Source organism: Silurus meridionalis, chromosome 17 (genome assembly GCF_014805685.1).
Source record: "Silurus meridionalis isolate SWU-2019-XX chromosome 17, ASM1480568v1, whole genome shotgun sequence".
NCBI lineage: Eukaryota > Metazoa > Chordata > Actinopteri > Siluriformes > Siluridae > Silurus > Silurus meridionalis.
The window spans coordinates 25,816,638-25,828,643 of NC_060900.1; the positions used below are offsets into that span (position 1 = coordinate 25,816,638).

Consider the following 12,006-nt stretch of genomic DNA (forward strand, 5'->3'; position numbering starts at 1 on the left):
AACTTGCAATTCCTTTTAAATATCGTCTGGAATATCCTCTTATTTGATGCACCAAGTCTCAAATCAAGCACCAAAATCCGATATTATGCACACATTCGCCAATTAACCCTCTGTGGTCGACAAACGCGTCGGCGCGTTTTGCTGCATTTTTTCGTCATAACGGCGAAACGAGCTTAAATTATTCTGCCTTTTGTAATCGTACAGATAAGCGCAACACATTATTTAAATCTACTTTTATTTGTACACATTCAAAATAACAACAAAACGCTGGGCTTTTGTACAATATAGAAAACAGACAGGGGGCGCTCTCTGCTGTCACTGTCATCTCTACACAGAAACATAAATAAAACATGAATCTCAGTGAATACTTGCCTCACATAGCAAAACTTCAGTTTGGTGTCTTTTGCGAATTTAATACACCGTAATTACTTTAAAACATTTACAAGAATATTTTGTCTTCATGCCCCTATGTTGAATTTGGTTTCAGTAATAATAAACATACATTTGCACAAAGCATCAATATTTGTCCTTGGAAATGTTGATTAAAATATTAAAAACTTGAACAGTATTTATTTAAGGTACATTTAGAACAGTGTGTGTGTGTGTGTGTGTGTGTGTGTGTGTGTGTGTGTGTAAGATGCCTGTCAAAAGCATGGAAACACCTAGCCTTATATAGTTTCTGAGACATGCACGTTCGTTTGGTTTCTATGCAAAAACACACAAGAATTGTACATTGAATGCCTGGAGGAAAGTTCTGTGGAGTCCAAATGTAACATTTTTGGCTCTAACAGAAGAACTTCTAAAGTCAAACATGGAGGACGAAGCTTAATGAGTTTTTTTTTGGTGCAGGGAAGGTTGAAGACTTATTCTGGAAAGTAAAAGGAATCCTGAACCAACACTGCCACCATTCCAAACTTCACCATTACACCATGCAATTCCGTCTGGACCGCGACTTCGAAGAACAACAGAACGATGCGCCAAAGCGTACGTCCAAACTCTGTAAGAGTTATTTAGACAGCCAACAGTCGTCTGGTGTGTAGTCTGTCATGAATTCTCCTCAGTCACTGCACTTAAATCTTATCGAACTGCTCTGGGATGAACTGGACAACAAGAAAGTAATCTTTAACTAGTGAAGAACAACTTTGGCAAGTTTTACAAGAGGCACAGCAAAATATTTCAGCTGAAGGTTTGGAGATACGAACTGTCTGGATGCCGAGATTTATTGTTGCATAGATACAAAAGGAACATACATGTCAGAATTCACAGAATTTTCAGGGATTTTACAATTTTCATATCATTTCGTGGACAGTTCTGAAACCTGTATAATGTGAAAGCAATACAAAGCAATACTGTTAAACTGTCTATTCATCAATAATTATGATTTTTATTTTTCAGTCATATCGCTCATCCCTAACACACACTGCACCTAAAGCATCAGGACCACCAAGGAGCGAGAGAAGGATGCAACTCCAGCGTACAGAATAAACACAACACGCAGCCTGTATGAAGATTTTCAGTTCGGGTTTCACGCAAAAAAAAAAAAAAACAAAAAAAAAAAAAAACCTCCTCTGCACTTGCTTGTCTTTTCAAAAATGCTTATCTGAATAGAACAAGCACAAATACACACATACATGCAAGGACACACACACACATTGTGCCCACAACACCCCCCACTCACACACACTCTTACGACAAACATTCCGACAGACATAACATTGCAAACACACAAATCAAGAGCTTTCATGCAAGTTGCTGGCCGAGACTCCAGTCGCACGTCACACTGTGCAAGCAGGTACAGAATAATGACATCATCAAAAAGTGTGTGTATGTATGTGTGTGTGTGTGTTTTCTTTTAGTCATATTAAGATGTCATATTAACATATCCTGCTTTCCAATCAAAGTTACAGTCTATAAAAAATACTCAGATCTGATTGGCTGAAAGGTGTCTGATATTTTCCTGAAATAAAATCAGTCCGAAACTAAAGCCACGATACGTTTGAACTATGTAACCATGGCGACAGGTCACAGAGGTTTCTAATCGTGATTGATAAAGAAATGATTCGAACGCAACAATATCAGGGTTCCTACATATTTTTTCATTTCAAAACTTCATAATTTTCCAGACTCAAATATGCAGACTTGCCTTAAGATTTTTAAAACCACATTTTACATCTGAAATAATGATTTTGAATTTCAATTATAGCCTGCGTTATGTTACAATCTCTAATGTATGTCAGAGTCAGAATCTCAGATGTTTTCCATGTGTTTAGTCGCACAGTCGAGTGCACTGTACTGCCATGGCAACTGCTGCTTCACAACGTTACAACCAATCACAGTTGTGCAGATCGCTGACTAAACAGCAGGCAGAAATAACGCAGGTTGAAGCGTATTACGTTACGTCCATCGTACAGGAACGTAAGCGTTTTCAGATGTTTCAGTGTGGATGAGCAACTTTTGGGAAACGATCGAAAACAAAGTGTGCACGTGGACCTTTCTTTTAGACAAAAAACGCTGTTTTCAAAAGTTTCCAAATTAGCGTTAGATGTAGCCTTTGTTTTTGACAAAGTTTTAATTCGATTTTTTAGTAAGAAAACACAAACACTTTTTAATACTTAGTGATCTTTTATCCATATTTATCCAGATCTAGAAATTACTCACATCAAATTACACACTTTTTTTCACACTTTTCCAAAATGGGTAGAAACCCTGCAAAAAACCCAAAAAGATACTGTACGATAAAAAAAAAAAAGCACCATTGAAAGAACTGGCATACTAAGCTACCTAGCTAGCTAACTTAGCTAACATGTATTAAGAGATGGTGGTTGTTATGGCTACTGGAATGTTACATTCGGACATGAGAAATGAGAGAATTGGAAACAATTTTGGAAAAAAAAGAAACGGATATAGTGTGAACAGGATTGTTAGTTTCACAGGCAAACATATTATCAAAGCATTAGCATTAGCATCATACATCGTACGTTATGTTCTAAAATCAGGACCGTTCAGGAATAAACCTGACTAGCACACAGCCTCCGATCCTGTCGCATTATTTTGATTCAGTGAAAAAACCTTCAAGCGCTGATTTCCGAACCCAAAGCCTGTGAAACACTTTGGAACATGCCTCAAAGGTTGGAGAAACATCAGGCGGTGGAGATCCTGTGGCTTATTATTATATAGGTGGATTGATATAATAACATGACATAGCGCTGGTTTCGATGTCGCTAATGGAACTGGCTGACGTGACATTTGACGTCGTTGAGCCCCATCACCGTGTCGTGATCGCTGCCGTTGTTCTGGTCTTTCTTGTCTGAGCAGCGACACAGCTTGTATTTCGCTACCTGGAGATAAAACCAGAGAGAAGTGAGAGAATTTCAGAGCGGCAACTAATGGAAAAGTTTCCTAACTATTTCACAGAAATGCTTTATTTTTACGCTCTATGGTATTTCTGTTGAGCTGAGCTGACACTTTTCTCCTGTATCACCCGAGGTTTTGTTCCAATCAAAAGTTTCCATGGAACACCGGTTTACTTGATTGAAGCAACTTAAGGCTCGGATTTCTTTTTGTGGATTTTCTATTTGTGATGTGATACTGCAGTGCAACATGACAACGCTTTTACCGTGAAAAGCTAGGTTTATTATCAGCTATTTTTACCACTAAAGTGTTTACTGCACATTTCTGCAGATTTTCTGGGTTCTTAAGTGCCAACCATTACAGTTTTAATGGGATTCTCTGGGATGTGGTTTATTAGAGGTCATCAGAAAAGCTCCAAGCGATCTTATGATGAACCAATCATCTTCTAGTGGAAATCTAGTGGAAATCTAGTGGAAAAAAGTTATTATAACAGTAAATGGGCAGGAAATGTGAGGTGTCCACAAACTTTGTGTGCTAGGATGTAATTTTTTGGTTGCCAATAGCTGATTTAATTCAATATTAATTTAAAAAATGATATTTATTTGGATTTAAAAATTGCTTCATTGAACATGAACCTTATCTCTAATGGACGACAGCAAAATAATAGAAAATAAAAAACTACGGAAAGATTACGAAATTTAAGTCGGAGCAATACGAGAATAAAGTCGAAATATTTTGAGAATAAAGTAAAAATTGCAAGAACAAAGCCGAAATATAGCAATGCGAGATTAAAGTGGTAATAATTTGAGAAAAATCACAGAATTGTTTTACCGTTTTGCATAAAACTGGATGTTGAGGATTTAGTTAAATCCTACTTGAGGTTAGAATTTAGCAAAAAGGAAATTCTTTGTCTTTTAGCGCATCAACACGGAGTAATAATTTGTAAACGTACACTGCAGCGGTTTTGTAGGTCACATAATTTATTCTGAAGAAAAAAATTCAGACAGACATTGAGGAAATCGCCTCTGTGCAGTCTGAAATTGCGACCAGTGATCGACTAGAAGAGATGTTTCTCAAGGAACTATGAGGATGATGAGAAAAGAAATCGACCATGAAGGAGTTGCTCAATATTACGACTTTATTTTCGCATTGCTACAACTTTAATCTCGCAATCTTCGATTTTTTTATAAAACATTTTTTAACGTGTCACTAAAACACCAGAAGAAACATTAGCACTACAGCTAAAACTGATCGGCACTGCGCTGTCTCTTCACCCGAATACGATCTCCTCTTAGTGATGATTGTACTGCTGTTTGTTTGCACACTTTATGTCGAAACGTGTAGGTTTGTGCTGTTTTATGTAACACTAATGGTCCTTGAGGAACGCTCTTCCGTTTCACCGTGTACACCAGCCCCTTGATTTAACTTCTCTCAAACTGAGTTTGATTCGACGATGGAACAAATCGACTCGTCCTGATTTAGTGATAAGAGCTGGAATTCCCATGACTAATGAGCAGTTGTGTGAGTAGGAGGAGTTGGCAGAGCAGTTGGAAGATCACCAGAATGGAACGTTATCCACAGATTCTGCGGGTTTTATGTGCAAGAAAGACACGTAGGATTTCTTTGCAGCAATTGAAGCAGGAATGAAACTCTGAGACCAATCGGATGATTACAGAATACTTTTTCTTGGCGGTGCTGTATGACAATTGGACGCTATTAATAGTGGGTTATGGAGGGTCGGTGAAGCTTTCATGTAATGCATATGCAGTCATTTAGGAGGTCAAGTAAAAACAGTAGTGCAGAGAATTCGCCTTTTTTCTAAACCAAACAATATTTGCCATATTTTAAGCAGTGTTTTGGCTGAAATAACTTCATAATAACATTCTCTACCTTTTAACTACATTAAATGTCACTCATTTGTGTTGCATGTTATAAAACATACCGATTGCTCAATCAGAATCTGATCAAACACCCGTCTCACTGTTCACTCCATCAGAATCAGACTCCGATCAAACACGTCTCATCATTCCCTCGATCAGAATCAGAATCCGATCAAAGTACATCTTACTGTTGCCACTATCAAAATCAGAATCTGATCAAACACGTCTTATTCACTCGATCAAAATTAGAATCTGATCAAACACTTTTCTCATTGTTCACTCGAATAAAATTCGAATCAGAATCGAATTAAACGCACGTTTCACAGTTCACTCTATCAGAATCTGATCAAACATGTCTAACCATTCACTCTATCAGAATCAAAATCCGATCAAATGCACGTCTTACTATTAGCAGCATCGGAATCAGAATCACAAACACACGTCGCATCACTCACTGTAAGAATCTAAATCTAATCAAATACATTTCTCATCATTAACTCTAATAAAATTAGAATCAGACTCCGATCAAACACGTCTCATCATTCACTATATCGGAATTAGAATCCAATCAAACATGTCTTGTTCACTCTATCAGAATCCGATCAAACGTACGCCTTACTATTGGCACTATCAGAATCAGAATCTGATCAAATACATGTCTTATTCTCTCTATTAGAATCAGAATTCGACAAACACACATCTCATCATTCACTCTATCAGAATTAAAATCTGAACAAACACATCTCCTCGTTCACTCTAATAAAATTTGAATTAGAATCTGATCAAACGCACATCTCACTGTTCACTTTATCAGATTCAGAATCTTATCAACCGTACCTCTTACTATTGGCACTATCAGAATCAGATCTGATCAAACACACGTCTCATCATTCGCTCTATCAAAATCAGACTCCGATCAAACACATCTAATTATTCACTGTATTAGATTCAGAATCCAATCATACACGTCTTATATACTCTATCAGAATCTGATCAAACGCACGTCTTACTATTGGCACTATCAGAATTAGAATCTGATCAAATACACATCTCATTGTTCACTCTACCAGAATCAGACTCTGATCAAACACACATCTCATTCTTTACCATATCAAACAGCTCAGATTAAAATAAAACGGTTTCCATGAAAATGAATTTAGATTAAATCAGAGAAAGAAAAAAAAAGAAGGAAGGAAAAGTGACTCGTATATGTGAGTCATATCTCAAATCTATATGCGTTAAAAGAGTCAAATCAAACAGTTGATATATTTGCAAATTACATTTAACTACTACTTATATCTCAGAGAAAACAAACACAGGTGAGTACGACCGCAAGCTCCCGAGCAAACCTGCAGTTTCCTGACATTAGACTTTTAGGTTACAAAAGATTTCCATAAAACGCTTTTTCGTTCAGCAGTTTTTTTTTGCAAACTAATAAATATTAATGATAAAAGTGGTTGCCAGGGAGCGTTTGAGAAGAAGAGAAAATCATATACAGACATAAATTTGTACCATTCAATGGGGTTTATAGACATTCAAGAATTACACAAAAGAGCTACATAATAATAATAATAATAATAATAATAATAATAACAATAACAATAATAATAATTATTGTTATTATTGTTATTATTATTATTATCCCTTTAATTTGATTTGTACAATTATACCAATTTTATACAGGAGCCGGGTTGCCAGATCAGTCCTAATTCACTTAAGGACAAAAAAAGAAAAGCGCAACCTTCAGAGCTTTTGAACGCACCTCATACAGATAATCAAAGAGCTCCAGGATGGTGAGGATGCTTGCTCCGATGAAAAGTCCCATCTGTCCTCCAATATCACCTGCAAACACACACATACAGAAACCAAAAAAGTACCATATTCAATCATTTCAGAAGATATGAGCATTAATAATCATGTAATAGAAATGCCAATGTGCTTGATTTACAGGTTCAGTGATGATCTGAGAAGAGATGAAGGAGAATTTCAGCCAAATTTAAAAAAATCTATATCTCTCTCTATAGAAAAGCTCATACTCCTTTTATTTTTTCATCTCTTCCTGAAAGAGAAATGTCCTCACAGAACTCCTCTGAGAGATATTTGACCTTGAACTCACCCAACAGTCCTGCTACTTCATAGGCTTTCCTCTGCTCAATCGTCTCGTAATTCAGGGCTTCGAAAAAGACATCGAGAACGAGGATGTTGTCTCTGGAAAAAAAGATAAAAACCAACAACATACCTACACATCGCAATTTAATCAGATGATAGCAAACCTGATGTCACAAAAGGCTACGCCAAAAAGCAATAATATGAATTTCAAGAAAATCTCAGAAACCGTTATATCTGTAAAACTCCTTACTTCCTTAACAAGTAACCATAGGTTGCTGTGGAGGCTTCAACTCGAGAACCATAAAGATAGATTTGGATTGTAATTAATGTAAACAGTTTGCTACAATGACTTGGGGCTACAATTTACCTAATTACAATCTACCTGCTGCTGTTCTCATCTAAAACACTGGCAACCCATTTCCGTCCCATCACCAGACACCACCCACTCTGCTGTAACAACATACCCCCCATGACTAAGCCTGATAACTAACCAAAGCCAGGCAGGGGGGTGGAGATACATTTCTGGGCCTTAAAAAAGTTCAACAAAAGTCTATATTAAAAGTCTTTACTCACGCAATGTATTTCTCGGATTTGCTGTATTTCTTGGCCAGGTATTTGGTGGAGGCTTTGCTGGGGATCTTGACGAATGAAAGCTCCTTGCTGTAGCGTGTGGTGTTGCATGGAGTCTCGCACATGCAGTACTCGTTATCCCTCTCCACCAGGTACGCTGAGGGGAATACAGCGGAAAAGCAGAGTTTTATTCAAATTGAGCAAAAGTTTGTATACCCTGAGTGCTTGATGGATGGCGTGTATATATTACAAGCCTTGTAAGTAAACGTAACAGTTTCAAAAGCAATGCATTCAATGCAATACAGCTGTATTTAAACTTGGAAGAACGACACATACAGAGCGAGGCTGAATGGAAATCAGTATAGTACAGATAAAATAGAAATCTTACATTTAAATAGAGTAATTAACCAATTAATTCCTCTATTCCTCTAAATTAATTAAATCAATTTATATTTTTTCATTCTTTTTCTCCTTTTTTAAAAGATTTAAACACGACCATGATGCAACACACATTAAAAACCTGTTTAGTTTCTTACCGAGTGCCGAGTCCGCACATACTTTATAGAGCTCAGGGCTGCAGTACGGAGCATCGCCTGAAGGGGCAGTACAGAGAGCAAAGTTTTATTCCTCTTATACCACAACAATATGCAAATGCTGCTCAAGATAAAGTAAAGAAGTTTGGGTTCTGACATAGCCGTTACTACTTCCTGTTTTAGCGTCATGCTGCTAACTGGACCTCACATCATATTAATATATTAATACAAAATCATTTTGAGTTTTGTTATTTAATGAATGTTTCCAGGCTGAACATCCACCATATAGAACATGCCGAGAATAGTTGATGATCAGGAACGTCTCTGTTCTCAGTCATGTTTGCATCACTGACTCCTTCTGTCTCATCCACATTAACCCCAGACTTCTTGTTGCCTTCTGCCACGCTTGTTGTGAGCTTCGTAAACTAGCGTACGTCTGTGGCGTGTGAGAGCCAGGAAATGATACACCAGTGGTAGATTGAAAATGTCGCGCAATGAGAAGAAACAGGTTGATGGACTGAAAACGGGGCACGACGAAAATAAAAAATATTGATCATGTCATCAAATAGAATAAAACTAAAGTAACAAATCTGGTTAAAACATTTTAGAAGTGGTAAGTACAGATATTTGTGTAACAAAATGTAGAGTGAAAGTAAAATAGTGAGGTAAAAATTAGCAGAAAATTCGACTTAAGTAAAGTAATGAGATATATATATACTTCATTACTTCGCACCTTTGCTAAACGGAAATTAACCAGAAAAGTAAAAGTGGTGATCTATTAGAACCCTATGTGATAACTGATACTCTACAGACCCTTTTACTGCCGTCGTCACGGTTACGTCACAGCGCTAGCTGGAGGCAAAACAAAAGGTAAACAGGTGGTGCCCAATACAATACCAGCGCGGAGTCGGCTACACATGCAGCGCAAATGTCATCTTATTGTGTTGTTGGGTGCCAGAATCGATGGAGCACAGGCTCCAATTTATAATTTTATTCCATACCTGCTGCCACTGCCAGACAACAACATCAGCTGCGGTTAAACACATTAAACCGAGCGGACTGGACAGAAACCATCACCAAAAATACTTGCGTTTGCACACTTTAAGTCAGGAAAGATTAAAGACATTATTGTCTTTTGTTGATATGATCGATAGTTTTGTTACGCAGATAAAGATTGCACCCTAATTATATACTGTGGAACAAGTGAGTTGATTTTTCATCTACCGCTAACTTTTTAGCATATAAGACAGCTAACGAACAGAGACTAAACAAAGATTTTTTTGAGTCGTCTCCCTTTCTATAGTTGTCATAACTCCAATTGCAGAAAGAGAGAGAAAACAGCAAACAGGCCAATATTATATTTGTCATGTGTGTTTAATCATTTGCTAACGTTTGCCACCGTTAGTAGCCAACAAAAGGATTGATTGTGAGTAAGAACATGTGTCATTACATAGTCAGATTTTTGACCATTTATTGTTTGAAAAAACAAATGAGTAAAAAACGTAATAGCTCCGCCCACAAAAACATCACAATGTTTGCTAACTGAAAAAGGATCTACGCCGAGCTCTACACCACTGACACTATTAGTGATGTTTTGCGGTTTACCGGGCATGTGCACCATGCGGCAGTTGCAGTTCTCCACCAGGTAGCGCGTCTCGCAATCTATGCGACAAGCGCTGAGGCTGTAAGTGCTGAAAAAATCGTAATCCAGCGAATTCATCTTGCAGTTCCCCCATGGAGGTGGCAGGAACACCAGCTGAGAAACGTAGATTGAAAAACATGTGCACACACAAACACAGCACATCAGCACATCAGGGGGGGGAAGGAATTGAAATCCTCTACATGCATGATTACATCCTGTGGGAATTTACAATTATCTGTTTTAGAAGCCAGAAACAATCCACATTCTAATACTCAAATCAGTATACGGTAAGGACGTGAATCTCCATAACGGAGGTTAATACATTATAGATAAACATGAAGCAATTAGCGATGCTATACAATTCACCCCCATGACGATGCGATCCGATTTCAATTTGATTCAACACATTTATTGCTTTAATTCAGACAGACAGCAAATCATCAATTCCTTTAAGTGCTTTCTGACTTTTAATGCATTCCCCCTTTCCCAAACATGCCTTTTCTGTTCTTTCTCCAGGACAATGCAGCTCTACCTCTGCCATGTTAATATATATTCTAGGTGACTAGCATGACATTTCCCCTTCACTTGAATTAGGAGACGCAAACGTGCTTCAGCCTAAATATGCCCCTGTGCACAAAGCCAGGTTCATGAAGATATACTTCACATGGGTTGGAATGAAAGAGCTTCTTCTATAGAGAAATGGAACAGCTTTGGGATGAAGGTTTTCTTTTCATGCAGACTGCACCTCAGGCCTCCTCATCTAACCTACATCAGTATCTGACTTTACTAACCGGCTGAATGAAAACACATCCTCCCAAAATCAAGTAGAACATCTTCCCAGAAGAGTGGAGGTTATTATAATAGCAAATGGGGACTAAATATGGAATGGGATGTTAAAAAAAAAACCAATAATATTATCTTACAGTATATTCAAGTGTCCACAAACTTCTGATCTATCTATCTATCTATCTATCTATCTATCTATCTATCTATCTATCTATCTATCTATCTATCTATCTGTCTGTCTGTCTGTCTGTCTGTCTGTCTGTCTGTCTGTGTCTACGCTACATAGACAGATTTTCAGGTTTCATATTACATTGGAGAATGAAACCTTTTTCTTTGAAATCATTACCATTCAAAAGCTGTATTTAACATTTCGTGACATTTCCAGTACACACACACGCAACGTACCCGCTGCTCCTGGCAGGACACAAAGGTCTGGAATCCCGGAGCGACGCCGAAACCCAGCTGATCGATGAACGGCGGCTCGGATTGACTGTGAACCTGAACTTTGATCCCTGCTTCAAATGATGTCTCTTCTGATTAAGGAGAGGAAAAACACACACACACACACACACACACACACACACACACACACACACACACACATTGAGAGAGAAAACATGAAAGCAATTCAGGTATAACTATGAATGATAAACTACTGAATAAACTACTGTATTTTTGTACTTTAAAAATACAAAAAATTACTTTTACAAGGGAACATGATATTTCTTTTACACACTGATTTTTGATATCAACATCTTTTCTCTGGCTGAGTCACACAATAAATCTGACATATGCAACCAGTTAACAGGTCAAATATTCACTTAAATAATCCCTGTGATCTCCCAGATGAAGGTTAGTTTTAAAGTAGCCACGTTTAATGTTGAACAGTTTGCGAATGATTTCCTGCGTTCATATCAACTAGTTTCTAACTAATTAATCCTTTGATTGTTGATCATAAATAGAATAATATATTATGTGTCAGGCAGTGGTTCAAGCTACTTCAATTAGGTTGCAATATTTGGCAAACAAATATTTATTTATAATTCATCGGATGCGTGTTTGAAAGCTGTCAAGCAGCACGTTTTTTTTATCTTCACCACCTTCTTTCATATGGATCAACTTTCTGTTCTGATCT

The 12,006-nt window shown here is 37.4% G+C and overlaps 1 protein-coding gene across 1 annotated transcript in view; it reads right to left on the minus strand.

Annotated features, from left to right (window-relative positions):
• Positions 1-1,025: 1,025 nt before the first annotated feature.
• asic1a (acid-sensing (proton-gated) ion channel 1a) overlaps positions 1,026-12,006 on the minus strand; it is a 36,875-nt gene continuing 25,894 nt past the window's right edge. The window contains exons 4-10 of the mRNA XM_046871362.1: positions 11,277-11,404; positions 10,049-10,199; positions 8,447-8,503; positions 7,914-8,067; positions 7,348-7,439; positions 6,994-7,073; positions 1,026-3,338 (exon numbers count right to left, since the gene is read on the minus strand). Of these exons, the coding sequence (XP_046727318.1) occupies positions 3,222-3,338; positions 6,994-7,073; positions 7,348-7,439; positions 7,914-8,067; positions 8,447-8,503; positions 10,049-10,199; positions 11,277-11,404 (779 nt within the window). The 3' untranslated portion in view covers positions 1,026-3,221. The remainder of the gene's footprint in view (positions 3,339-6,993; positions 7,074-7,347; positions 7,440-7,913; positions 8,068-8,446; positions 8,504-10,048; positions 10,200-11,276; positions 11,405-12,006) is intronic.